The following is a 26,970-nucleotide window of genomic DNA, read 5'->3' as shown; positions in this document are numbered from 1 at the left end:
AGCAGCATTCATATTAATACTATCCATGTATGTCCGTGAGCAGCATTAATATTAATACTATCCATGTGTGTCCGTGAGTAGCATTAATATTAATGCTATCCATGTGTGTCCATGATAAGCATTAATATTAATGCTATCCATGTGTGTCCGTGAGCAGCATTAATATTAATGCTATCCATGTGTGTCCGTGAGCAGCATTAATATTAATGCTATCCATGTGTGTCCGTGAGCAGCATTAATATTATTACTACCTAAGTGCCCCAAGGGCCCTGCTATTAAGACTACTTACCACATATCTCTAAAGTCAGCAGTATTATTATGAGTGCCGCGTGCCTCCAGGAATATTTATTATCCAAGTGGTTCTATGAGCAGCAGCAATATTATTACTACACATGAGTATTTAAGTCCAGCGTTTGCTAACTCACTTTTCACCCTCGTTCTCCTCAGTGTCACCGACCACTACAACTACAACGACCACCTACACCACCCGGAGGAGGGACAGAGACGACATGAGGGACTATCACATTGCCATGGTCGTGCTGGCTGCCGTGATCCTGGCTGTGGTGCTGACCATGTGCTTCGCGGTGAGTAAAAGTGGTTGGGAGGGGCTAATTCCTACTGCCCTGTGTTTTATTACTTACTGCCCTTCAGGTGAGTACCACTGAAGCTGTGACTGAGGTAATGATCCCTCTGTCCCCCTAGTGTCAGCATTGTAACATATTCTAACTGTATGGCAGTGACAGCGCTGATAGTTCAGATACAGTGACTGTCACAGAGACTGCTGCCGATTTTAAAACACTGTGTTACAGTGGGGTTGGATATACTGACTGACAGTGAGGGCGCTGCGAGGTTAGATATTTTGATTAACAGTGAGGGCGCTGCGAGGATAGATATATTGACTGACAGCGAGAGGGCTGTGAGGTTAGATATATTGACTGACAGTGAGAGCGCTGCAAGGTTAGATAAATTGACTGACAGTGAGGGCGCTGCAAGGTTAGATAATTTGTCTGACAGTGAGGGCGCTGTGAGGTTAGATATATTTACTGACAGTAAGGGCACTGCGAGGTTAGATATATTGACGGACAGTGACAGCGCAGCGAGGTTAGATATATTGAGTGACAGTGAGAGCGCAGCGAGGTTAGATATATTGACTGACAGTGAGAGCGCTGTCAGACATATTGACTGACAGTGAGAGCGCAGCGAGGTTAGATATATTGACTGACAGTGAGACCGCTGTCAGTCAGATATATTGACTGACAGTGAGAGCACAGCGAGGTACGATATATTGACTGACAGTGAGAGCGCTGTCAGTAAGATATATTGACTGACAGTGAGAGCGCTTTAAGTTAGATATATTGACTGACAGTGAGAGTGCTGCGAAGTTAGATATATTGACTGACAGTGACAGCGCAGTTAGGTTAGATGTATTGACTGACAGTGAGAGCGCTGCGAGTTTAGATATATTGACTGACATCGAGAGGGCTGTGAGGTTAGATATATTGACTGACAGGGAGAGGGCTGCAAGGTTAGATATATTGACTGACAGTGAGAGCGCTGCAAGGTTAGATATATTGTCTGACAGTGAGGGTGCTGTGAGGTTAGATATATTGACTGACAGTAACAGCGCAGCGAGGTTAGATATATTGAGTGACAGTGAGAGCGCAGCGAGGTTAGATATATTGACTGACAGCGAGAGCGCTGTCAGACATATTGACTGACAGTGAGAGCGCAGCGAGGTTAGATATATTGACTGACAGCGAGAGCGCTGCAAGGTTGGATATACTGACTGACAGTGAGGGCGCTGCGAGGTTAGCTAAATTGACTCACTGTGAGGGCGCTGCGAGGTTAGATATATTGACTGACAGTGAGAGGGCTGCGAGGTTAGATATATTGACTGACAGTGAGGGCGCTGCAAGGTTAGATATATTGTCTGACAGTGAGGGCGCTGTAAGGTTAGATATATATTGACTGACAGTAAGGGCACTGCGAGGTTAGATATATTGACTGACAGTGATAGCGCAGCGAGGTTAGATATATTGAGTGACAGTGAGAGCACAGCGAGGTTAGATATATTGACTGACATTGAGAGCACTGTCAGACATATTGACTGACAGTGAGAGTGCAGCGAGGTTAGATATATTGACTGACAGTGAGAGTGCTGTCAGTTAGATATATTGACTGACAGTGAGAGCACAGCGAGGTTAGATATATTGACTGACAGTGAGAGCGCTGTGAAGTTAGATATATTGACTGACAGTGACAGCACAGCGAAGTTACATGTATTGACTGACAGTGAGAGTGCTGCGAGCTTAGATATATTGACTGACAGCGAGACGGCTGTGAGGTTAGATATATTGACTGACAGGGAGAGGGCTGAGAGGTTAGATATATTGACTGACAGTGAGAGCACTGCGAGGTTAGATATATTGACTGACAGTGAGGGCGCTGCAAGGTTAGATATATTGTCTGACAGTGAGGGTGCTGTGAGGTTAGATATATTGACTGACAGTGAGAGCGCAGCGAGGTTAGATATATTTACTACAGTGAGAGCGCTGTCAGTTAGATATATTGACTGACAGTGAGAGCACAGTGAGGTTAGATATATTGACTGACAGTGAGAGTGCAGCGAGGTTAGATATATTGACTGACAGTGAGAGCGCTGCGAGGTTAGATATATTGACAGACAGTGAGAGCGCTGTCAGTTAAATATATTGACTGACAGAGTGCTGCGAGGTTAGATATATTGACTGACAGTGAGAGCGCTGTCAGTTAAATATATTGACTGACAGAGTGCTGCGAGGTTAGATATATTGACTGACAGCAAGAGGGCTGTGAGGTTAGATATATTGACTGACAGTGAGAGCGCTATGAGTTAGATATAGACAGTCAGAGTGCTGTGGAATTAGTTAGTCTTGCGCCAACTGGTCTCATAGTTCTAACCTGCCTGGGTAGGGTGAGGTTGAGATCAGTCCATTAGTGGAGGGGTGGGGTTGGGGAGGGAGAGGCCATTGGCCTCATTTCACCAGAGCTCAGGCCACTCACACCAGGTTTAGCCTGTCTAACTGCACTGCCCTGCCCCCGCCCCAGGAGTTAGAGCCGCTGTGCAACCACAGGAGTAAGTTTCACAGCTCTGGGCTGACTTTAGATATGGGACCAGCCCCCTTTGCCCACCCGGGCTTGGAAGGCGAGGCTCTTTGCTTCAACCACAAAGAAGTTCAGTAGATGTACTCGTGTTTCGTGACTCTGGTCCTAACTAGAATCAGCGGCAAGGAGCGGCCCCGATGAGGTTACGTAGCACGCTGTGCCTTTTGGTGTAAGTGTAACTATAAAGGAGATTGTCCCCTCTTTGACCAGGAATCCGGCATCCCTTAAAGTGTAGGAGTGAAGTGAAGTGAAGTGAAGTGAAAGCAATTTGTATACACACTACCACTCCAAGCAGCATCTTGGCGCTTCGACTCAAAGTCAAAGATGGTCTAGTTTACTGTTGTCAGCAGATAACAAGGGGTTATACCAATGTTTTGCATACAGAGTCCGCCAGACTATAAATCCATGTTTTAAGGGATTTCCTCAACTTCTGTTCGGGCGTAATTGTACGAAGTTGGTGGGGCAATTTATTCCATGCCTTTGCACCAATAACTGCCAGGGATTTTCCTCCTTTTGTGGCCAGTCTGAATTTTGGGACAATCATTAGGTTAGCAGTAGCCGATCTGAGTTCTCGGGTAGGATGATATCGATTGAAGTGTTTATATAGGTACAGTGGACCATATTTGTGGAATGCCCTAAAGGCAATCGTCAGGACCTTGAACAGGACCCATCTGACCTGCAGGACCCATCTGACCTGCAACTGAAACTCAGGTAGTCCTCACATAAGTGTATCTTCTGTTGTTGTTGGTATAAAAACATATCTCAGTGCGATCGCTGTGATGCAGTTAGGGATCCTTGGCCCTGAAGAATGCCCCAGACCCATTAGGGCTATGGATTAGGGCAGAAACATGTTGACCTAATAGAGAGATGGACTGAGCCATTGCAGTCAACCCACCAACTCACGTGGGTTTTTAGATATGCCTTCAGCGCCCTATGAATAAAGGTGTCGCATCGAGGAACTACAAGGCATTTTTTACTTTCTGATCTGGACCCCTCTTTTGTCCAGTAGCTTTTAACTAAGAACTCTCTCCTGACCCAAGTCCAACAGGTGGTCGAGTACGCCCTGGTGGCACTGTCCTACCACGGGGAGAGAGGTCGCCGATGATAAAGCATGTCACAAATATGTCTGCGAGGCCTCCCCCGCCATAAGGCTGGACTTCGTTAGTCTCTCTAGGCTTTTCTGGACAGTAATTCTGTATTATCTGTTTAGGACGTTGACTTGCTTTCCCAGTTAGGATCAGAGTAATGTACATTAGTACAGCTACCGCACGTCTTTGTGGTTGTGGCATTACTCAAGAGGACGTTGGGTGCTCTTACCTCCTCCTCGCCCCTTTTGTGATAAGAGAGGCTCTTTGCTAACCCTTTTATATCATTCTTTTCCAGAGCATCTTCAGCAAGTGCAGGTCGCAGGGATGTCATGACGTTAGTCCCAGGTGCTGAACCCTTGAAGATGTGGAGAACAGGAGACCCTCATGGACAGCTCATCCCTTTCCACCCTGTCTGTGCCACTCCTGAAGAGTGCCACGGCATTAGGGGTGGGCCAAACTACATTATTTATTTCAAAAGTCAAGCTACATGTATTACCAGAATTATGCTTGGGTGGCAATCTGCATGAAAACGTACACGAGGGGTGGCCTTGGCCAAACCCCAGAGCTAAGTGTGATATTTGTTCAATGCATTTACCTTATCGTTGCCACAAAACATACCGTGAGCGTTGGTAGTGGACACGGGTCACACCAGTCTCACAGGCCCACAACACATTTTCTTCTAGAACTAGTTAAACAGAAATTAATGATACAAAATAAGTGAGAAAATAAGCAGACAAAATAACAGCACACCTCCACCAGACCTGGCTAACCAGCACCTACCCCAACCAAACCAAGACAGAATTTCTGTTGTTCACCAAGAACAAGCAATAACCACTGGACACTTGGGTGAGTGACTTGAACCTGAATGGCTTCGTACCCTCAACTCTCATCAACGCCAAGTCTCTCGGATTCACCCTGGACACTATTCACCCTCTCAAGGCCTGGTAGCTTGACTCACAGTATATTGGCTGATACTGATTCTGTGTTGACCAGAGGTGTTCATGTTATGATTGTTAAATTATTGGTGTAAATAAAGAATCATGAACTTACCCCGTGTGCAGTTGTTTTGTCTGTGGCAGATGGGTGGGTCTGTGGTGGACTCCTAAGATCTGTAAACATCACAATTGTATAAGACTACTTTCAGCAATGTATACTCTTGGTTTTCTAAAAGGCTGGCCTACAGGGGACTTTAGTAACATACAGGGGACCTTAGTGACCTACAGGGGACCTTCGTGACCTACAGGGGACTTTAGTGACTTACAGGGGACTTTAGTAACATACAGGGGACCTTAGTGACCTACAGGGGACCTTAGTGACCTACAGGGGACTTTAGTGACTTACAGGGGACTTTAGTAACATACAGGGGACCTTAGTGACCTACAGGGGACCTTAGAGAGCTCCAGGGGACTTTAGTGACCTACAGGGGACTTTAGTAACATACAGGGGACCTTAGTGAGATCCAGGGGCCTTTACTGACTTACAGGGGACTTTAGTGACCTACAAGGGAATTTAGTGACCCACAGGGGACTTTGGTGATAGGACTTCGCCTAGGAATGCCCACCAGACTAGCCTCTAGGGACAGGAGTAAGTCTCTCATACTTGTGGAGGCTTGGGCTGAGGGCTATGTGCCTGGTTTTGAGGTTGGAGTACGGTATTTACTCTGTCAGGGTAACTGAATCAAATACTCCATCGCCATGATGGAGTACGCATACTCTATATTTGCAATTGTCCGCCGGTCGTGCGGCCAGCTCAAATCATTGACAGCTTCTGCATTGACTCATTACATTGGAAATCAATGAAACCAGAGCTACAGTTCTCTGGGAGGCTGGGAAGGACAGAAATCTCGCCCGCTAACTGCAGAGTGACCCAGATGCCATCACAATAACACTGCAGCCCGGGAATAGAGGGTATATGTGCCACAGGCCCCTCACAGAACGTTTCGGAGCTGCCGTCAAACCCAGAGGATCTTCAGCAGAGCAGAAACAGTAGGCCAATAATGGAGTAAGCGGGGTTGGGCGGCAGAGCCGCCCAACCCCGCTTACTCCATTATTGACTTTTCTGCAACTACCTCTCGTCAAGGCCCTCAATGGTTGTGCTACCATTCCTTACCCCCAACCATGCCCAAGGGGCTACACTGGAGAGGCTTAAGCAAGAGTACTGGAACTGTGGCCGTGACCACAGCACACACGTGGGTCTCTACAGGTGGAGGGCCTTCCCCAAACAAGCACAATGTCTCACCACCACCACAGCCACTTGCCTACCTGATAGGATGAAGATCAACAGGAAACATCCAGATTCTTGAAGGCTCCACTTTCCTTTACTCATCTACATTGAAATGATCCCCGGCATACTAAACTTCTCTCCCAAACTCCCCTCTCAGAGAGACTAAATCTAGGACACAAAGCTCACTAAAGAGGTTCTAAGTAGGGTGGCCACCCGGCATGGAAGCAAATTCTGCATACGACTGAAAACAATTGAGGACAAAGGGTCAAAAATCGGGACAAAAGATACATTTTAGGAACACATCCAGAGAAAGGCCGCACCCACTACTTTATCTGTGCATTTATTTACTGTGTTCTACTCAGCTCTATTTATTCACTATGGTCTTTACATTACTGCCTCTGGGTATGCTACATCAGGTGGGACATTATGTGGCCGATTACAATGTCGGTCGAAAACTTTCCACCTGACACCGTCGCGGAATCAGGACCGACCGAATCCCAGTCGGCGGTTATGCCCAACCGATTACGATGCAACGGAACACTGTTTGTTCGAATTCTCATTGTTTCCTATGGGAGCCCATGTTCCACCTGACAACCGGCTGTAACACAGGCTCCTTTGGGGAAATGGGTGGTGTGCGGGACACCCTGCACCCTGTCGCAGGCACCCCATGGTGCCTGCAAAACAGTGCATGTTGCTACAGTGGGGTCCCTTAGGTACCACCTCGGCCATCAACTGGAGGCCTCAGGATGAAGGGAGCCCTGCTAGGGGCCACCAAAGTCACTTTCTGACAGCCTTTTCTTGTCAGAGAGGAGGCCGACTCAGAAAGGCTGTTGGAAATCGACATCATAATCCCGAGGTGGTTCCAACCAACACGGATACTCCGGGGGGCGGTCTTCTGACCACGAACATCGTAATCAGTCGGTCGGAATGTAAACCAACCGAGTCGGTCAGTAGGGTTCCGACACGGTCTAGGAGAATCCGACTGTCGGTCGGAGCCTTTCCGACCAACATTGTAATCAGCCCCTATGTCTTTGTTCAGTAGTAAATTAATGCTCTTGATCACAGTGTCAAGGGCATCACCCCTACCCAAATCTATCCAATCTTCTTGGACATAGAGTAACAGCAACATTTTGATAAAGTTTTTAAACATTTTAATACCTATGGCAAAAAGCTTAGGAAACACTAAGGTAAGTGACACACTGCTAGTTTAAACAGATTGAACAAAAACATCTGGCTCACCTCAACGTTAAGCCTAAAAACAAATAATGAGGCAGAGCAGATGGTGTAGGCGACAGTCTCACACCTAATGTCAGGATCTGAGGTGCCCTCTGCTTGTATGTAGTCTCACGGCACTAGAGAGTGCCTCTAGGACTCTCCATTTATCTCAGAACTGGGAGCCTGGACTGCCAATCAAAGAGAATTAGGGACCAGGATTAAATCGCTGGAAGATACACAACAACTGATTAATAGGGTTGTTGCTAAGAACTGGGCGAGAAGAGAAGAACAATTTCTAAAATCAGACAGAATTGGCCCACCATGAGTATCAGAAAGTATTGTGTACCTGGGGGTCTGTATCAACAGAGGGGAGAGAAACAGAAAGGCACTGTGAAGCGGTTGAACGAGCATCACCCACCGACCCTGGCAAACTCTGCTGGTACAATGGTCCATCGGTCATGCTTGTGAAGGTTCAAGAAGGGCCAGACCCCTTGATAGGTTGTGTGGGCAATTGCCCACTCTGTCCATGTCTTAAAATTATTCTGCATTTGCGCCATGACCAAGCTAGTGAACCGGCTCATCCCTAAGTACCAAAGTGCATGCAGAATCTTCAAAATATTTAGGATGTAAATTACACACGCAAAATGTAAGAACATGATAAAGTGCTTGTAATGTAACAAATGTTTCTTAACATATGATAGTGGTTTCTCCTTTATATACAATTAGCCCAAGATTGAACTGGGAAGCAGTTACCTTTTGATACCTAGGGATAAACATCTACCATCCCCCCACTGATTTGCTGGATGGAAATCTGGGCAGAGCGACACGGTCCCTCCTAGCTTAGTGTGCTTTTTGGGCTTCTCTTCCGCTTCCAGTAATGGACTGCGTGGTACTAGTGAAGATGACGGTGCAACCCCGGTTATTGTATTATTTTGCAAACCTTCCCCTCTCATCTCTCTTTCCTTCTTCAAACATGCCCCATGTCTGACTTGGGAGCTGCAGCATCATTTGTCAGTTCTTTCCACTGTAAAGCTCCCCCGGACTAAGGACGCCATTATTTAGCTGCGCAGCTCCAATGGGGTCTCGCTCGCTGTCTGGCCGTCCCCGGCATCAGACCAGATTTTGCACATAAAGGGGCATATTACCAAGGAATAAAAAAGTAAAGTCCACATTTGTAAAGCGCACAATCACCCGTAAGGGTCTCTAGGCGCTGGGGGCCGTCGGGAAGATTAAGCGAGCTATTGCCCAGAGTCACATGGTGCTGGGCTAACCTGCCGCCGGAGCCGGGGATCGAACCGTGGTCCCCAGATTCCAGCGTCAGTCGCCCTGGCCGCGGCGCCACACCTCTTCCACAATAGCGATATTTATCGCAAAATGCGCTTTGCCCATTTTTTTATCGCTGCCTATCGCTGGATATGTTAGCGGAGAAAACATGCTATTTGCAACGTTTTTCTTCATTGTGCTAAAATATCCAGCGATAGCGGCGAAATGCGTGAATATCGCTGAAAAAACAGCGATATTCACGCATTAGCGATGAAATGCTCTTAGTCATGTTATCCACCTCCCATTGGATATTATGGCTAAGAACTGGTCTGGGCAGGTGTTAGTATTTGGAGATATTCGTGCTTAGCGCAAATATTTCCATCGCTGCGCCTGCCTTGCTAATAGGCGATAGCGACGTTAGCGACTGCTTTCAGTCGCTAACGGGTTGGGTACGCCCACTTTGCATGTCATTAGCGATAAATATCGCTGACATGCAAAGCGGGCCCCAAACCGCTCGCTATTGCCTAAAAGCTGTTGCTAACATCAGTTAGCGAAAGCTTGCTAATAGGGCAATAGAATTATCGCCGCTTAGCGGCCGAAAACGCCCTCTAAATCGGCGATAATTGCCTATCACCCCCCTTGGTAATATGCCCCAAAGACTTTAAGGAGGGCTCACTGCACTACTCATTGTTTCCTACTGACCATTCTACCCTGCACCACCCAGGTCTCTTACCCTAATCGAATCCGTAAACTCACTAACAAAAAGAAACCTTACCCTGCTGCAATACCTGTGCTATGTCTCCCAATTCTCACAGCTTGGCCTCTCTCAGGGCAACCCCATCAGTGGCATGATGCAGGCCTCTCATAATTGGGCGATTTGTTTATTGACAGTGAGCTACTAGATTTCCAAATCGTTTTGGCAGACTAGAATCTTCACCCGTGTAAATTCCTTACTTACGAACACCTTAAATAATCCGTTGATACCATATTTCACATCCACCACATATCACCAACCACACGCGAGGTCTATCCGATGCACTGCACCATAGGGACCGCTGGAACCTTCATGCGTTAACGAGCAGAGCTTTCATGCCGCTTCAGCTTGCCACTTTCGATCTACCCTGGATGTGGCGTAACGGTCCGAGATACCAAATTCAGAGCTGGGAGAACCAGGTTCGAGTCTCGGCAATGGCTCAGCATCCTGTGATTCTGGGCAAATCACGTCATCTCCCTGTGCCTGTAATCCAGTGCCTTGAGACCCTCACGGGTGATTTCCCATGCTTACAAATCCTGGATTTACTCAATCTCCCCATGCCTATAAACAATGGATGTGACCTTGTGTAATGAAAGTGGCACTCCTGTAAAGTGCTCCAACACCTTTGCATCGAGTTCAAGTATATAAAAACTGCAGACAAACAGAGAAGTAAAACCAAAACCTTAGCATAAGGAAAGACAAAAACATAGTCAAAGTTATTATAGAAAGCTGGATAAATCGCCGGTTCCCCGCTTAAATTGAGTGATCTTAGTAAATACTTTACTTCACCAAAACTATTTTTTCTTCATCAATGCATATGAAATCCATTTTAAATATGAGTTCTAAATATCAGTTGTATAAAAAGCTATTGCATCAGTGATGTAATTTGAGATGTCATCAGCGATGTCATCAGTGATGTCACTGACCATGTCATGAATGATGTAATATGTGACATCATCAGCAGTGGATTGCGGGCGCGCTAGTTATAGTGAGTCCAACTAACTATAACGTGGGAATTTCAATGGTTTTGTATGAGTAAAATGTTCAGCTAACTATAACTGGTGTGAAACCTATGGAATTTCAAAGGTTTTTTAAATGCTAATTCCTAACTATAACGATTGTGAAACCTATTTTTTTTAGTGAATTTCAAAGGTTTTTTAAATGCTAATTCCTAACTATAACGATTGTGAAACCTATGATTTTTTCAGTTAATTTCAAAGGTTTTTTAAAAGCTAATTCCTTGCTATATCGAGTTTGTAACCTACGATTTTTAAAGTGAATTATTATTTTTTTTTAGTAGCTGTTTTTTATAACTATTAATTATTATTATTTATTTTTTTCTAAAATTTATTTTTCAATGTATTTTTCATGTAGGTTTTTTTTTCATCATTTTGTCTCGGAGCGCTCAGGGTGCGCGCACCGGTAAGCTCACACGAGAGTGCAGCGAGAGCGCTTTTTTTGCGTGCGAGAAAAAAAAAGTTTGTATTTAAAGTAAAAAATAATGCAAGACATTTAGTGGCATACTTATAAAAGTAGTATTTTTGATTTTAAATACCCGTTTTTTAACTTTAAACGTATTTCTGAAAAGCTAGCAAAACGTCATTTAGGCGCGCCGCGTAAGCGCATCCAGAAGCGCCTACGTTCGTGCCGCGTAAGCGCCCCCGGAAGCGCTCCGGTGCGCGCAGCGTAAGCGTGTCAAGTCATGTGACCTTAATATAACACTTTTCATTGGTTCTTTACAGTTTTTTTACAAGTAATGAAAACCCCACCCTTTTCCTTCACTACCTCTTTCCCTTTGGAGAGAGCAAGACCTGTTCCCTGTTTCTCTTCATTACTTAAGAAAGAATGGCTGCAAGACCACCTAGCAGCAGTGAGGACTCTGAGGAGTTTATCCAGGAGGACCCTCCTCAGCCAAAGGTGAAGGAGCACTTTATCTGGAAATTTTTTACTATTCCACCAGGAGAGAAAAAGGTTAATGCTCCAAAGGTGGAGTGCAAAATTTGCCAAACTGTTCTTTCACGGGGTGACCCTAGAAGGAAATATAGTTTTCTCAACTCAACAATGATCAGGCATGTTCAAAAGAGGCACCCCCAGAACTATGCCCGAGAGAGTGTCAGGGACCTGCCACGTAATCCCCCGAGAGATGGCGCCTCAACTTCCACCGGAGGAGCAACATCATCGGGGAGAGGAAGAGCAGTGGAGCAGATTTCCAACATAAAACCAGTATTTACTGACATCACCATTAAATGTAAGCAGTGTGACGAACTGCTTTGCTACGGAGAGCAGAGTATCAAGCTAATTGTACTCAAAAGAGAAGACCATTGCTGCCAGCCCCAGCCCTAATTTTTCCCCTTTTTTTTGCTCCTGTTGAGCAGTTTGGCATTCCCTCTTATTGTTTTTGTTCAGAAAAAAAAACAATTTTTTTTTAAAAACGTTCGGAAAAAGTAAAAAAAAAAAAAAAAAAAAAAAGAAGAAAAAAACCAGTTCTTTTTAGAACTACCTCCAATCCTCCAAAAAGAGCTGCATTCTTTACAAATTCAAAAGGAGTGAGTGAAGTGGAGTGCAGTGAGAGAGGAAAGGAAAATGCGTGAGGGAGCAAAGAAAGGGACGAGAGGGGAAGGGAAGTGAAGTAGAGGGATTAAAAGAAGGTGAGTGTGGGAGGTGAGTGAGGGAAAGGGGAGTGAACAAGGGGAATGAGGATAAGTGAAGAAAACGGAGAAAGGGAACGGGGGTGAGGAAGGGTAAGAGAAGAGCAGTGAGGTTGAGGAAAGAGTGGTGATAGAGAGTGGATAAAGGCAAGTGAGCGTGAGACAAGGGGAGTTAGGCAGTGAGGAGACAGAGGAAGTGAAGGAATAAGGGAGAGAAGAGGACTGAGTGAGGGAGGAAAGAAAGAAAAGTGTGGGAGTATGGCTGAGTTATAGGGAATAAGCGTAACAGAAGAGGAGTGAGAGACTTAGAGGATGGAGAGAATGGGGGTAACAGAGAGAGAGTGAGGGAAGGGAAGTGAGTAAGTTAGAGGACATAGGGGTTGAGAGAAGGAGTTACTGAAGTGGAGTAAGGAGAGTAACAGAAGGGAAAAGAGTGAAGAAGCGCAGGAAGGGAAGAGAGACGAAGGAAAGTAAAGGAGAAGGTCTGAAAGAAAGTGACTGTGGGAGTGTGGCTGAGTTATAGGGGGTGAGCTTAACAGAAGAGGAGTGAGAGACTAAGAGGACGGAGAGAATGAGGCTAACAGAGAGAGAGTGAGAAAAGGGGAGTGTAGAAGTAAGAGGACAAAGGGGGTAAGAGAAGGAGTTAGTGAAGTGGAGTAAGGAGAGTAAGGGAAGGGAAAAGAGTGAAGGAGCAAAGGAAGGGAAGAGAGAGGAAGGAAAGTAAAGGAGAAGGTCTGAAAGAAGGTGATTGTGAGAGAGGAGTGAGGAAAAGGGGAGTAAACGTGGGATTCAGAATAAGTGAGGGAAGCGCAGTAAGAGAACAGGGGCGTGGAAGCATGAGAGAAGAGTAGTGAGGTTAAGGAAAAGAGTGTTGAGAAAGTACATTTTGTACGTCAAACTTACCTTATAAGTAATGTAAACTTAATTACATATTTTCAGTAAATTTAATATCTGTGAAAGAGAAAAAAAAAGTAAGTTAGAATATTTATAATATACATTTTACAATACAAGAGACAGAGTAGGAGATTAAAAGTCATAAAAGGTTAGTAAGAGATAAAGTAGGAGTGAAGGACTCGGAAAGGAAAGCAAAGGAATGGTGAAGGTCAGAGAGAGTTAAAAAGAAATAGAGGGAGAGCATTTTACTAAAAGGATAATGACAAGGATACATTCAGTGACAGAGAAGAAGAGCAGGGGAGAGAAATGAAGTGAAGGTGATTAGGATACTAAAGGAATGTGCATTAGGAAAACTAAAGGAGGAAAGGGGAGGAAAGAAAGGGGAGTGAGTGACAGGGAAGCAGTAGTGAATGACGGTGGATTAATGAGAATAAGGGATGGAAGGTGAGTGAGGGTGAATGTAGGGTCGTAAGACAGTGAGGAGACAATGGGAGTGAAGGTAACAGAGAGGGAGTGAGGGAAGACAAGTGATAATATGAGAGAACAGAGGGAGTGAAAGAAAGAGTGAGTAAAGGGCAGTAAGGTGAGTAAGGGAAGGAGAATGACTCAGGGAGCAAAGGAAGGAAAGAAAGGGAAGAGAAGTGAAGCAAAGGGACTGGGAAAAGGTGAGTGCGTGAGGAGAGAAAGAGGAAGGGGAGTTAAGGATGATGAATGAGGATAACTGAGGGAACCGGAGTAAGGGAACAAGGGTGAGGGAGGGTGAGTGAAGGGCAGTGAGGTTGAGGAAAAAGGGAAGATAGAGAGAGGATAAAAGCAAGTGAGCATGAGACAAGGGAAGTGAAGGAGTGAGAACATAGAGGTAGTGAAGGAAAGAGTGGCAGAAAGGGACTGAGTGAGAGAGCAAAGAAAGGTAAGTATGGGAGTGTGGATGAGTTATAGGGAGTGAGCGTGATGGAAGAGGAGTGAGAGAGTGAGAGGACTGAGAGAGTGAGGCTAAGAGAGAGGGAGTGAGGGAAGGGGAGTGAGGATGTGAGAGGACAGAGGAAGTGAGAGAAGGAGTGAGTGAAGTGTAGTAAGGTGAGTGAGAGAAGTGGAATTATTGAGGGAACAAAGAAAGGAAAGAAGGGTAAGGGAAGTGAAGTAGAGTGACTGACAGCTGGAAAGTGGTGAATGGGAGAGAGGGAAAGGGCAGTGAAGGAATGGAGAATGAGGATAAGTGAGGCTAGTGGAATAAGGGAAGGGAGGTGAGGGGGAGTGAGAGAAGGATAGTGAGGGTGAGTTAAGAGGAGGGATAGAGGGTGGAAATAGGTGAGTGAGCATAAGAGAAGGGGAGAATAATATATATTTGATAATACAAAATACAAAATAATTTGTACAACATGTTATATTGTTTATTTTTGCTGTTCTCAGAATATATTGAATTTCACTTAAAACAGTGACTTCAATACTACTCATCATATAACAGCGGGCAAAAAGAAACACAATCAAAATGATTGTGTTTAAAAAACCCATTCAGCGTTTCAATAAATAATGTAAAATTTAGAAAAAACATATCTTAACTCACTTTTGATCAATGTACTTTTCCACGAGGCCAAATAGTATATGGAAAGTCCTTTTCTTTGGAAATTAGTCAAGAGTATTCTTAATCTCTCATTTACCCGAGTTTCTGAAAGAAAAGCTCCAACATCTTTTACATTATGAAACAATAGTTTTATTTCCACCTCTAGCTTACTTTTTATTAATATTTTTTTATAATACTCACAGCACACACTACGTAATATACATATACTACCTCTATGGGAACTACATGTTTTTTATTATCTTGATCACTCTCACTCGGAAAGTAATTTTGAACAGCAAACTAAGTTTTATTAACTGCTGCAATCTTCATAGGCCAATTACCTTCCCTAAAATTTCGGTTGTAAGAACACTTGGTAAGAATTTTGTAAGTCAGAAGGCAAACGTTGTTTGAAAGTCAATTGAGTATCATTACAGTGTTTTCATCCTTTTTGACATTTTAAATAAGCTGTGTAATGTCCTGATGTTGTTGAAGGACCATCATGGTAAATAATTGCTGCAGTTGCAAAGGTTCTTCCTGAAATTGATAATTGAGAAGCCACAACATTTTTAATTAATCTTGTCAATTTAGTTCCATCAGGTCTACATCGTTGGAACATTAAAATTACATACTGTCCATTGTTTGTATAAATAATGTTGATAGCATTGCAGATTTACAATGAGTACAGACCATGCTTTGATTTGCTTGTCTAACTAGATTATTAAATGACACTGATTTGCAGTCTGGTAAAGTCAAATATATAAATCTTTCAGTGTGTATTGTAGCACTACTTGAAAAGGAGCAATTGTCGCAGTCATGCTGCCATTTATAAGAAAGGCCAAAAAGATTTTCTACATCTACACCTTCATTTTGCAATACAACAAGCATATACATTAGAAATTCCTGACAATCTTGATGAATATTCTGTGAAAATTGATTTACACCAGAACATATGTCTAAAACATTTCGAATTTCAGAAACACTTTGTATTTTTGTTCTATCACTGATACATTTCTCAAACACAGAATTCAATAAACAACAAAATGTTTGATCACGATTTTCAGCAATCTGTTCTTGTACAGTTTGAAGAGAAAAAACAACGTTAACCACTACATTAGCATAGCAGTTGACACCAGAACTGTTTTCAAACTGAAATCCAACAACATCTTTAACTGAATCCTTTTCGTTTCTGCTTACAATTACTGGTTCATCTACTTTTTTTCTTTTTGCTACAACTTCACTACAATTTTTCTCATTTCTTCTTTTTCGGCCTAACACACGCTTTTCAAATAGAGGATATTGAGGTAAATTTGGAGCATACTCTCTTCTTAACCTATTATATTCTTTTACACAATTTAGATCTGCATTAATCTTTGTCTCATCAAAATCAATCAAGTACAATCCTGATAAAGTTTTTACTCGAGATAAAGCAACATATGCCATACCCTCCTTGAACACACAACTTGCAATATTCACCAAAGCACTATCTACACTTAAACCTTGAGATTTATGAATAGTCACCGCATATGCCAAAGAAACAGGAAACTGTTTTCGGCGGACATATAAAACTTTCACAAGCAAAAATCAGGCAGAACAACGACTGATTTGTTGTACTTCTTCAATACCATCAAATTTAATTTTTATAAATAAATTCAATTCCATCTCTATTTTGGTAATTCACAAAATCAACAACATGACCCATTGCTCCATTTACTAAACCTCTTTCCACATGTAAATTACGTCGTAAAATTCTACGACAATTTAAAGATGCATAAAGAGTCTTTTCCAAACCAGCAGTTTTAGATATTGTCTTCTCTAAAGAATCCAATTTTGATTTCAGCTTTTCTGACAAAATAATAGTTGCTCCTTCATGTTCCATTTTATCAATAGCTTCCAGTTTCACAATCCCTTGATTTTCCAACTTTAACATTTTGTTGTTGAAGATTGAACATTCCTGCAGAGTTGGCATCAAGCATATGACAGATTTGTTTTCTGGAATTTTCTTAAAAATAATCTCTGGGAGTATGTTTTCTTTTGGAAACAAATTTGAAATTAATCATGCATGTAAAGCTGCTTTCCCATGTTCACTTACTTTTCCAATTCTTACATCTTGTAGAATCTTTTTATAATCTTCATCCTTTGCCTGTCGCATATTTTGTAGCAGTCCTGCATATTTGAAATGTAACCATATGTTAACATTTCCAATGCTTCCTAGGCACTTCCTTGTATCTTCATGTGTAAGCATTTTAAACACTGGTTGTCCTTTCACTGGAGTTAGTTGCAGTAGATATCCAAAAACAATGATGTGTTTGCCTCCAAATAACACATCATACTCTGGTTTAAGAATTTCCTGCATTCTTAAATGCACAAAAGCAAGCATTACATTTGATACCATGCTTACTTCATCAATGATAAGAAGTTTCATTTTCTTTAGGACTCTTGAAACTTCCCAACAAGATTCTCCAGATAGCTTGTGGTATTATAATTTATTATCATACTCTACTGGCAGCATCAATAAGCGATGTAAAGTAATCCCTTTAATGTTGTGTGCTGCCAACCCAGTTGGAGCGGTAACAACACAAGACAGCGATCACTCCGTTCGTTTCTGCAGATACGTTGCAATTGCTTTAATCAGAAAACTTTTTCCAGTTCCTGCTTCTCCACTCACGTACAGTCGGACAGGTATAAATGATGTACATGAGCACTCTTTTTTCTCATGAGATAAACCATGCACAATGTGTTCTGTGACTTCGTCATATATTTGTCTCTGCTCAACGTTTAGTTCTTTTTCCAAATCTTCTAAGTTACCTACATCCTACTGAACTTGTTCCATGACTCTTTCAACTTCATCCATGGCAGTGGCAGCTTCATTTTGTATAATTGGTCCTCCTATTGGATCCTGACTCAATGAAGCATAACTCTGACTGTCTTGAGAACTGTCTCTAGCAATCTCTGCTGCAATTGTAGCTTCTTGCTGTATTTCCTTGTTCAACATTTGTAGATAATTTGAAAAAACAGGACATTTTATGGTATCCTTGGTTGCATTGAACAAATCTTCATAAGTAAGAAAATCTCCAAGTAGTTCCTCTTTTGTACGCCAAGGCTTAAAGAGTTGAAAAAGAGCTAAGTAATAAAATTCCCTTTTGTCTGGAGATTCACAACTCAATTTTCGATGATTAATCAAATGGCCTTTTCTTTGTTTCAACAGACAGCCTTCACATGCAATTACAGCATATACACCTTTATTGATGTCTTCTGTGACGTTCCTCTTAAAAGTATAGGTTTTCAGAACTTCATAGAGACAAACGTTCTCAAGATGACTACTTCTATTCAGATAGTATGTATCCAACATGTTTGTCTTCAAAATATCTGTACTGTCTAGTTCTTTCTCCGCCAAATACTCAATTTCTTGTACAGATTTCAAAACTCGGTTTCGTGTTGCAGCAAGACCTAGACTCACCCAAATGATGGTTCTAGATTTGGCATATAGACTTGCTGATGATAACCGAACGGAACATTCATATGCTCCAATTTCCTGATGCGACAACATCTTCAGACTGTAACTGTATAATTTCTTGCTTAGACTATTTTCATGTGAAATTTCTTCCCACATTTCCTTCAGTTCCGTCTTTTCTGATTTTGTGATGTAAGACGTCACATATCGAGCCACAGCAATAGAGTTATCAGCAACATATTGAATATCCATGTTAGCATTCCACGTGGACAAAATGACTGGGTTGTAGTCATTTATGTATTTGGACTCCTCATTTCTTCTTAGGTTGTATGTATTTTTGGGTGATTTTCTTGTCACAGTATGTCGCAGAGAAGACATAAAATTGCTCACTCTTCCTTTCGATGTTACTGGACATGGAAATGCAAAACGACATTTCGTGTAGAACTTGTCCTTGGATTTGTATTTTCGACGACAGTATTTCCCACAACGATAGGTTTGAAAGCGTAAAACTTGATGTCTTAAATTGTTTTCTTCTGTACTTTTCGGAACAGCACATGTAGAATACTGCTCAATGAAACTCATCACTGTCTCATCTGAATCTGTTCCAAATTTTGGTGCATCTTTAAGCCATAGCAGCATATGTATGTGAGGAGCACCTCTTACTTGATACTCCTTTCTCGAAAAGAAATCCAACACCTCTCCAAGCGGAGGATTTTTTTTGTTTGTAATAAAAGACATCATAGCTTCAAACCTATGATTGAAATACCTGCATACATTAACTGGATCCAAAGAGCACAGTTCTCCAGGTGTCTTGTATTCAATATTTTCAATGTTTTTATTTGCCTCTCGTAGAAATTCAAGTAAGTCTTCCCAAGCATACTCAGCACAGCTAAGAGTGAGTAACCATGTAGGAGTTCCTAAGTTTCTTAGCATACATTTCAATTCCCCATGACGATGGTACCAATACTCGTTAGTACCACACTGACATGCCATGAGATTAATTAGCTGAGATTCCAAAACACTGTCTTGCAGTTTCACTTTATCCATAAAGTCCCTTGCCGAAACATTTTTTAGATGTGCTCCACTTTTCAGTATATGGTTTACTGCATAAGAAAGTCCAGACAAGTCACTCTCAAACAGTAGATGGAACAAATATGGAATGCATTGACGAAACCTTGGATCTTCTGCATATATTCTTGAAGTCCGGTATTCAGATGCAGGAATTTGAACAGGTCGGTCATCATATCATCCACCTTCGCCTGTTGGAAATAACTGTGGAAAACAACGAGCTTCCAAACTTTCTTCCCATACACTAATGGAACTTCCTTTGACTTCTTTCATTTGAAACAAGTCAATAGCATTCCCCATTAATTCTTTGGAATGCAATGGATGAACACTATAATGTTAATACATTTCTTCACTTCTAGAGACATCAACTTTGTCAATTTGCCCAGCTGAGAAATCAGTGTCGTCTTCTACAGTTGTTTCCTCTTCTCCCACATACACATTTTTATAGTACTGATTATTTTTTACCAGATACAACGTTGCCTTTTTGACTTTCCTAACATCCACTAATTCTTGCCAGATTTTCTTACTCTTTGTCAGAACACCATTAACTAGAATAACCAGATGTTCCTATTCTACTTTTTCTACAACAATTGTATCAATATTTTGCTTAAAATCTAGAAGCAAATAAACAACTCTTCCCTTTAATCCTCTCTGTAAATCTGAAGGAGGCAATTATCCTGTCTTAGGCTCATGCGAACAATAGCCTGAAAAGGATGCACACATTGAATCAGAATAGACTCATATGTATTTGACCCCTTCGCTGCGGCGGCAATTCCGCCGCAGCGCTAGGGGTGCGGGGGGGCCGGGCGGCGCTCGCATGATCGTGACAGAGCCGCTCCGTCACGAGTCGCGGTTGAGCTGTGCTCATGACGTAGCAGTTCGGTCATGGCCCCGCCCGCTCAATGGAACGCTCAGCGCAGGCGCGGAATCCGCGCCGCGCAGGCGTGCCGAGCGGGCCATGACGGAACCGCTCCATCATGAGCACAGCTCAACCGATGCTCATGACGGAGCGGCTCCGTCATGAGCATGCAAGGTTTTAAATCCATCAATTCAGAAAGAATGTCTACTAACTCCAGATTATTATGAACAGCTCTAGCAGGCATTCTGTTTTCATTTAATTTATTATAACAATATTTACAAATACGTTGATCAGTACCCAAATCAAAACAATGTTCTACCAACAAATAAGTTGCAAAATCCTTCCACTCATTATTATTAATCTTTTTGCTTTTTACAAATAAATCAACTAATCTAGTCTGATGCTTATAATGAGTTCGTCGACAACACACACAAGTAAAATTAGGCCTTTCACTTGAATTGACCTTAAACTTTGTAATTTCATGTTAACATTTTTCTGTACTTGAAATCTCTACATTCTCTTCTACATTACCTTCTATTACTGTATCAATTTCTGCACTGTCCTCTTTTTCACCAAAGTAACAAAACTCAATTTCTTCACAAATGTTTTTGACATCTAATTCAGTTCCATTCAAAAGAGCACTGTTTAACTGTTTTAGTTTAAGTGCTGGACTTTTTGCGTAATACAACCTACTCACTAATGTCCTCACTTTATTATGATGCACTCCTTACATCCTAAAATGGTGAAAAACACTCTGACATACTTTTCTTGAAAGACAAGCCAGTGAATGCCCTTGCAAACCTGTTTTTTCTCTCACTCTACAAGGATCTAACTCTTGCAAAATTTTCATTTTTTGTTTTAGACTTTTCTTAGTATATGTCCGTAGGAAACTGCGAAACAAATCAATTGAATCCTGTCGCACACTACAAATACTACTACAATTCCAAGTATACACTGGAGTCTTAGGACATTTCCCTAAAACTTCACCAGCTAACACCTCTTCTGTATTTCTAGGCACAATCTTTTCTTTTTCAACCGGACAACCGTCCTTCACCTCATATGCTCGACCACTGGTGTCAACTGCATGCACCAAATCATTATCCTGAAAGTAACTTTCTTCGTTAAAAAATGGCTCAGAACTTGAACTATGCTTCCATTCTCCAGAAAAAACATCACAAAAATTAGTCAGATTAATTACTCCTTTCCACTTATATTTTGATTTGAACACATTGATTACCTTATCTAGTGTACGAATTCTATTCATTACTAAACTATACTATTTATTTTTCACTTTAAATACTTCATCCACAATCTTAACTATGTTTCTTTTTCTTGTAAAAAGCGGTCTTTTTTTGATACCTCTTTACATTTTTTAATAAATTAGATACTATTCTGTTATAAAACATTTGTCTATGAATTTCAATAAATTGATTTCTCCTTCTATTGCTATAGACAATATCATCTCCTTCTACAGGTCTAACATTTTTGGAGGGACACAATTTCTTCTTTCTAATTAGAGGTGTCTTATTCTTCTTTGAAACAACACCTTTTATTTTTTGAAATGTAAATAAGTTCCTGAGAAAATTCTTAGTTTGCTTACAAGGAGCATTATTTTTTTCACTGAAGATTTTGTTTTGGATGAGTCTTGTATTTTTCTTTCCTTAGACCTTAAATTTTTTTGGATTTTTTTTTACGTCTTTCTTTTGATGGCATATTCCTTTATTTTTCTATAGATGATTATAATCTGTGGTAAAGAAAAAATAACATATTATAGACCACTACAAAGCAATTACAATAAGTAAACAATATAAACACTAGTTTACAACATAAGGCTGATTTACATTACATGTGCTGTGCTTTGTGTCAAAAACGATTTACTATGTAAAATGTTTTCTGGTAAAATGTCTGGCTTTAAAAATGTTGCCAAAGATCACACTGAGTGTGAAATAAGGAATTACATTTTCAAATTTTTCAATAATGTCACCTGTGCCTTCGAATAGTTTGTCTCTTTTAGCTTAAAAGGTACTCTGTGTCTGTGTCTCATATCACTATGCACATGCATAATCTCTCTTTTTATGTGTGTCATTTCTCTCTTTATATGTGTGTCCAGACATGTGTCTCATGTGCCTAAGATCACACTATGAGTCAAGCTTGATTTTAAATGGATCTGGGTGAATAATTTGCTTAGTACAATCACTAATAGGAAATCTTAGGCAGCATGTCTGTTAGGCCTCTTACTTCTGAAATAGGCTCAAAGCTGTGCAATCAAGATCCGGGGTGTGTTATATATGTTACATATATATAAGCGAAACATAACATTAATTTCTAATTACATGTAACATCCTGGTCATGTGCCGATGTTCACACTGTGAGTGAAGCTTGATTTTAAATGGATCTGGGTGAATAATTTCCTTAGTACATGTACTAGTAGGAAATCTTAGGCAGCATGTCTGTTAGGCCTCTTACCTCTGAAATAGGCTCAAAGCTGTGCAATCAAGATCCAGGGTGTGTTATATATGTTACATATATATAAGCAAAACATAACATTAATTTCTCAATACATGTAACATCCTGGTCATGTGCCGAAGATCACACTGTGAGTGAAGCTTGATTCATCCATCAGTGTGATCTTAGGCACATGATCAGGATGTTGCATGTAATCTACCATGTCTTTAAAAAACATGTACTTCCATATTTTTAAAGACATCAACTAAGCATATTATTCACCCACATCCATTTAAAATCAAGCTTGACTCACAGTGTGATCTTAGGCACATGACCAGGATGTTACGTATAATCTACCATACCTGTCTCTGCAAACAGTATGTGTGTCTCTGCTCGTATTATTTCACTGTCTCTACAGGCAAAAAACAGGCCACCTATATATAAGCAAGACATAACATTTATTTCTCATTACATGTAACATCCTGGTCATGTGCCTAAGTTTACACTGTGAGTGAAGCTTGATTCACCCATCAGTGTGATCTTAGGCACATGCCCAGGATGTTACATGTAATCTACCATGTCTTTAAAAAACATGTACTTCCTTATTTTTAAAGACATCAACTAAGCATAATATTCACCCACATCCATTTAAAATCAAGCTTGACTCACAGTGTGATCTTAGGCACATGACCAGGATGTTACATATAATCTACCATGTCTGTGTCTGCAAGCAGTATGTGTGTCTCTGCTCATATTATTTCACTGTCTCTACAGACAAAAAACAGGCCACCTATATATAAGCAAGACATAACATTTATTTCTCATTACATGTAACATCCTGGTCATGTGCCTAAGATCACACTGTGAGTCAAGCTTGATTCATGCATCAGTATGATCTTAGGCACATGACCAGGATGTTACATGTAATCTACCATGTCTTTAAAAAACATGTACTTCCATATTTTTAAAGACATCAACTAAGCATATTATTCACCCAGATCCATTTAAAATCAAGCTTGACTCACAGACTGATCTTAGGCACATTAGACACATGTCATGACACACACACAAGGAGAGAAATGACACACAGAAAAAGAGAGATTATACACTTGCAAAGTGACATGAGACACAGGCACAGAGTACCTTTTAACCTAAGGGAGGCAAACTGTTAGAAGGCACAGGTGACATTATTGAAAAATGTGAAAATATAATTCCTTATTTCACACAGACACTCAATGTGATCCTTGACCAAAGTTTAAAAGCCTACCTTTTTACCAGAAAACATTTTCTATAGTAAATTGTTTTTCACACAAAGCACATCCCATTTCAATGACCACTACAAAGCAAAGCAGAAACCTAACTCATTTCCAAAATACATTAACAATATGCACCATACAATTTTTAAACATTATTACAAAAACAATTACACACAATGCAAGAATAAAGAAGCATAATATGCTTCTTAATCTTCCCTATACTGCATACAGCAGTGTATCTTCATTAAAGGAATCATATATCAGATAACACACAGGCACAGAGTAAAGTGAGACACAAGCAAAGAATACCTTTTAAACTAATTGAGGCAAACTGTTAGAAGGCACAGGTGACATTATTGAAAAATGTGAACATGTTTTCTCTTATTTCAAACAGACACTCAGTGTGATCCTTCACCAAAATTTAAAAACCAGACTTTTTACCAGAAAACATTTTCCATAGTAAATCGTTTTTGACACAAAGCACAGCTCATTTAAATGACCACTACAGAAACAAAGCAGAAACCTAACTCATTTTCAAAATACATTTCCAATATGCACCATTCTATTTTTAAACAGCATTACAAAAAAAATGACACAAAATGCAAGAATAAAGACGCACAATATGCTTCTTAATCTTCCCCATAGTGCACACAGCAGTCTATCTTTAATTAAAAGAATCATTACTCACCTTTAAAAATGCTTTGAAAGATGTATTACAGTGTCAGTCACACACAACAGATTTTCTTAAGCAGAATCTCTGAATAATGCTTCTGTCACTGGAGCCTCAGAATAATGGCACAGATTCTTTCTCAATACAGACCCACATTCTTGTACATAACCAATCAAAATTCTTCCCACACAAATTCAAAACCAAACAGCACATTTTAATTGGTTGTACATTTGACCACTTTGAAACTCACATAATATTCACCCATCCCCCCAGTGCTCATTCACCCTGTTACCATCTTAAATCCCTCCTAACCCAGCACACAGTTCAAAAGTTCATCATATTATGTTGCAAAAGAATCCAGCAAGGGTGTTTGACCTCTCAATGTACTAGCTAATCATGTGCAATGTTTCTTTAAATGACTTTTTCTCAACCATTAAAATGACTTCTTTAAAACAAAAAAAGCATGCACCCTAATTTTCAGTGGTCAATTTTAAGAACTCATCTGAATACAAGCACATCTACCTTCAAGATGCCAAAAGTCTGGTTTGTGGGTCATAGCTATGTCTTCTGGAGTGAAAAATTTGCAAGTAACAGAGGTATTTACAACCTTGATTTACCAAATGTGGACATTGTGTGGATTGGACAGAGAGGATTAAGAAGTCACCAATTGATACCATTGATAAAATCCTTTATGCATCTACCACACCCTGACCTCATATTTGTGCACTGTGGTGGAAATGACCTAGGCACTTTGATTGGGGTAGGTCTGGAAATGCTTTTAAAGGACATCTTTGGGCAATTGCTGTCACTTTTTCCAAACACTGCCTTGGTATTTTCTAATATATGCCAAAGGCAAAAATGGAACTGGTCCAACCAATTTTGTACACAGATTGAGAAAGCAAGGAAACATGTAAATAAAACTGTTTCTGCTTTCCTCAAAGACTATGGTATGGGTTCCATTTACCAGAACAACTTGCGTTACAACATGCAAGGCATCTATAGGAGAGATGGTGTACATTTTACAGATGAGGGGAATAGAGTCTTCCTCTTCAATTTGAGACTCTGCATTGGTACCTACTTGTAGGTACAAAAAACACCCACATAACACAACAGCTCTTTTCAGAGCTACCCTACCTCTAAGCACCTTAAATTATTTTTTTACGCTATTTTTTTACACAGTTTTTTCCCGTGGTACGCTCAGGTTGTGCGTACCGGAAAGCGCACCTGGGAACGCACCCAGCGCTTACCCCCGCGAAAATTTAAAAAATATATTTTTTTTTTGCCCTTCAGGTTCCTTCTAGGCCCCCTCAAAAAACCTAGGGGGTCAGGGGGTGTCTACCCTGCTCCCTTTTAATTATTTCCCCCTTTTTTTTCACCTCAGGTGTCTCGATTTTACCGAGACACAAGATAGAGGACTCTCCGGACTATTTAAAATGTTGTCAGGCACCTGAGACCAATCAGCTTTCCGCTCGCGCACTCCCGTAGCGCGCCGATTGCGCTCCCCGATACGCATACCGGTGAGCGCTCGGAGGGCGCCTATAGATATATATGTGTTTTTGAAGTTGCTTTTCATAAAAACCACTGGAGCAATTTTAAACAAATATGGAAAAGGCCCTACTACATACCAGTGCCTATCATTTTGCCAACTTTGGTGTAATTCCATTCAGCCGTTCGGGCTGTAGCCGTGTCTAAATGTCCTATGGAAAATTGCATGGGGAAAACACATTTGAAAGTATTGAAATTTAGATCCAATCAAAATATAACTTTCGTTTTGAACTTGTGTGTGATGAAGTATGATTGGTTATGTATATATCTTAAATGAGAGGAAAACACGGCCATTTTGTGATACTCCCGTCTGAGGTACTTTTGAGAGGAATTTTGGGTGCTCAATTTCTGGACTTTGAATTACACAGTACTAACTCTTCTACTTTCAAAAATGTGAGTTGTTAATTTGTAAGGGGAACTATGTTGTACACTTTAAGATAATTTGGAGAAAAAAAATTCTGTTAGTTATTTACAGTCCTTCTGTTATAATTATGGATTAAGATAGGCTCCATCACATGCAGTGCTTTATATTTCTAGTTCCTTGCTTATACTATACACTGCACAATTAATTTTAAAGAACTAAATACTTGATTAAGCTACTTTTATATTATGTATTACTAAAAACAATAAATGAAAGTGATTACTTTTTTTCTGCAATTTACAGCAAGAAATTTGAAATTAAAATGGATCAGAATGAGGAGACCAAGGAAATTTCTTTTGAAATGTCAACTACATTTATTGAAATTCAAAATGTCACGGATATCGACAGCACCATTTTATCACAAGGAGGAGATGACATAAATAATTTTTGGGATGAATCTCTTGACGAAGAATTAATCGAATGTTTGGATATATTAGAATTCCAACAATCATCATGGCACACTTA

General features: G+C 40.9%; 1 protein-coding gene across 1 annotated transcript in view; it reads left to right on the top strand.

Moving 5' to 3' along the window:
• LOC144752956 (uncharacterized) overlaps positions 1–5,281 on the top strand; it is a 29,977-nt gene extending 24,696 nt beyond the window's left edge. Inside the window, exons 3-4 of the mRNA XM_078640765.1 lie at positions 448–584; positions 4,528–5,281. Of these exons, the coding sequence (XP_078496891.1) occupies positions 448–584; positions 4,528–4,584 (194 nt within the window). The 3' untranslated portion in view covers positions 4,585–5,281. The remainder of the gene's footprint in view (positions 1–447; positions 585–4,527) is intronic.
• Positions 5,282–26,970: the final 21,689 nt, after the last annotated feature.

This window comes from Lissotriton helveticus, chromosome 5_1 (genome assembly GCF_964261635.1).
Source record: "Lissotriton helveticus chromosome 5_1, aLisHel1.1, whole genome shotgun sequence".
NCBI classification, from domain to species: Eukaryota; Metazoa; Chordata; class Amphibia; order Caudata; family Salamandridae; genus Lissotriton; species Lissotriton helveticus.
The sequence above is the reverse complement of the archived record's forward strand: the minus strand, read 5'-3'. Positions and strand labels throughout refer to the sequence as shown.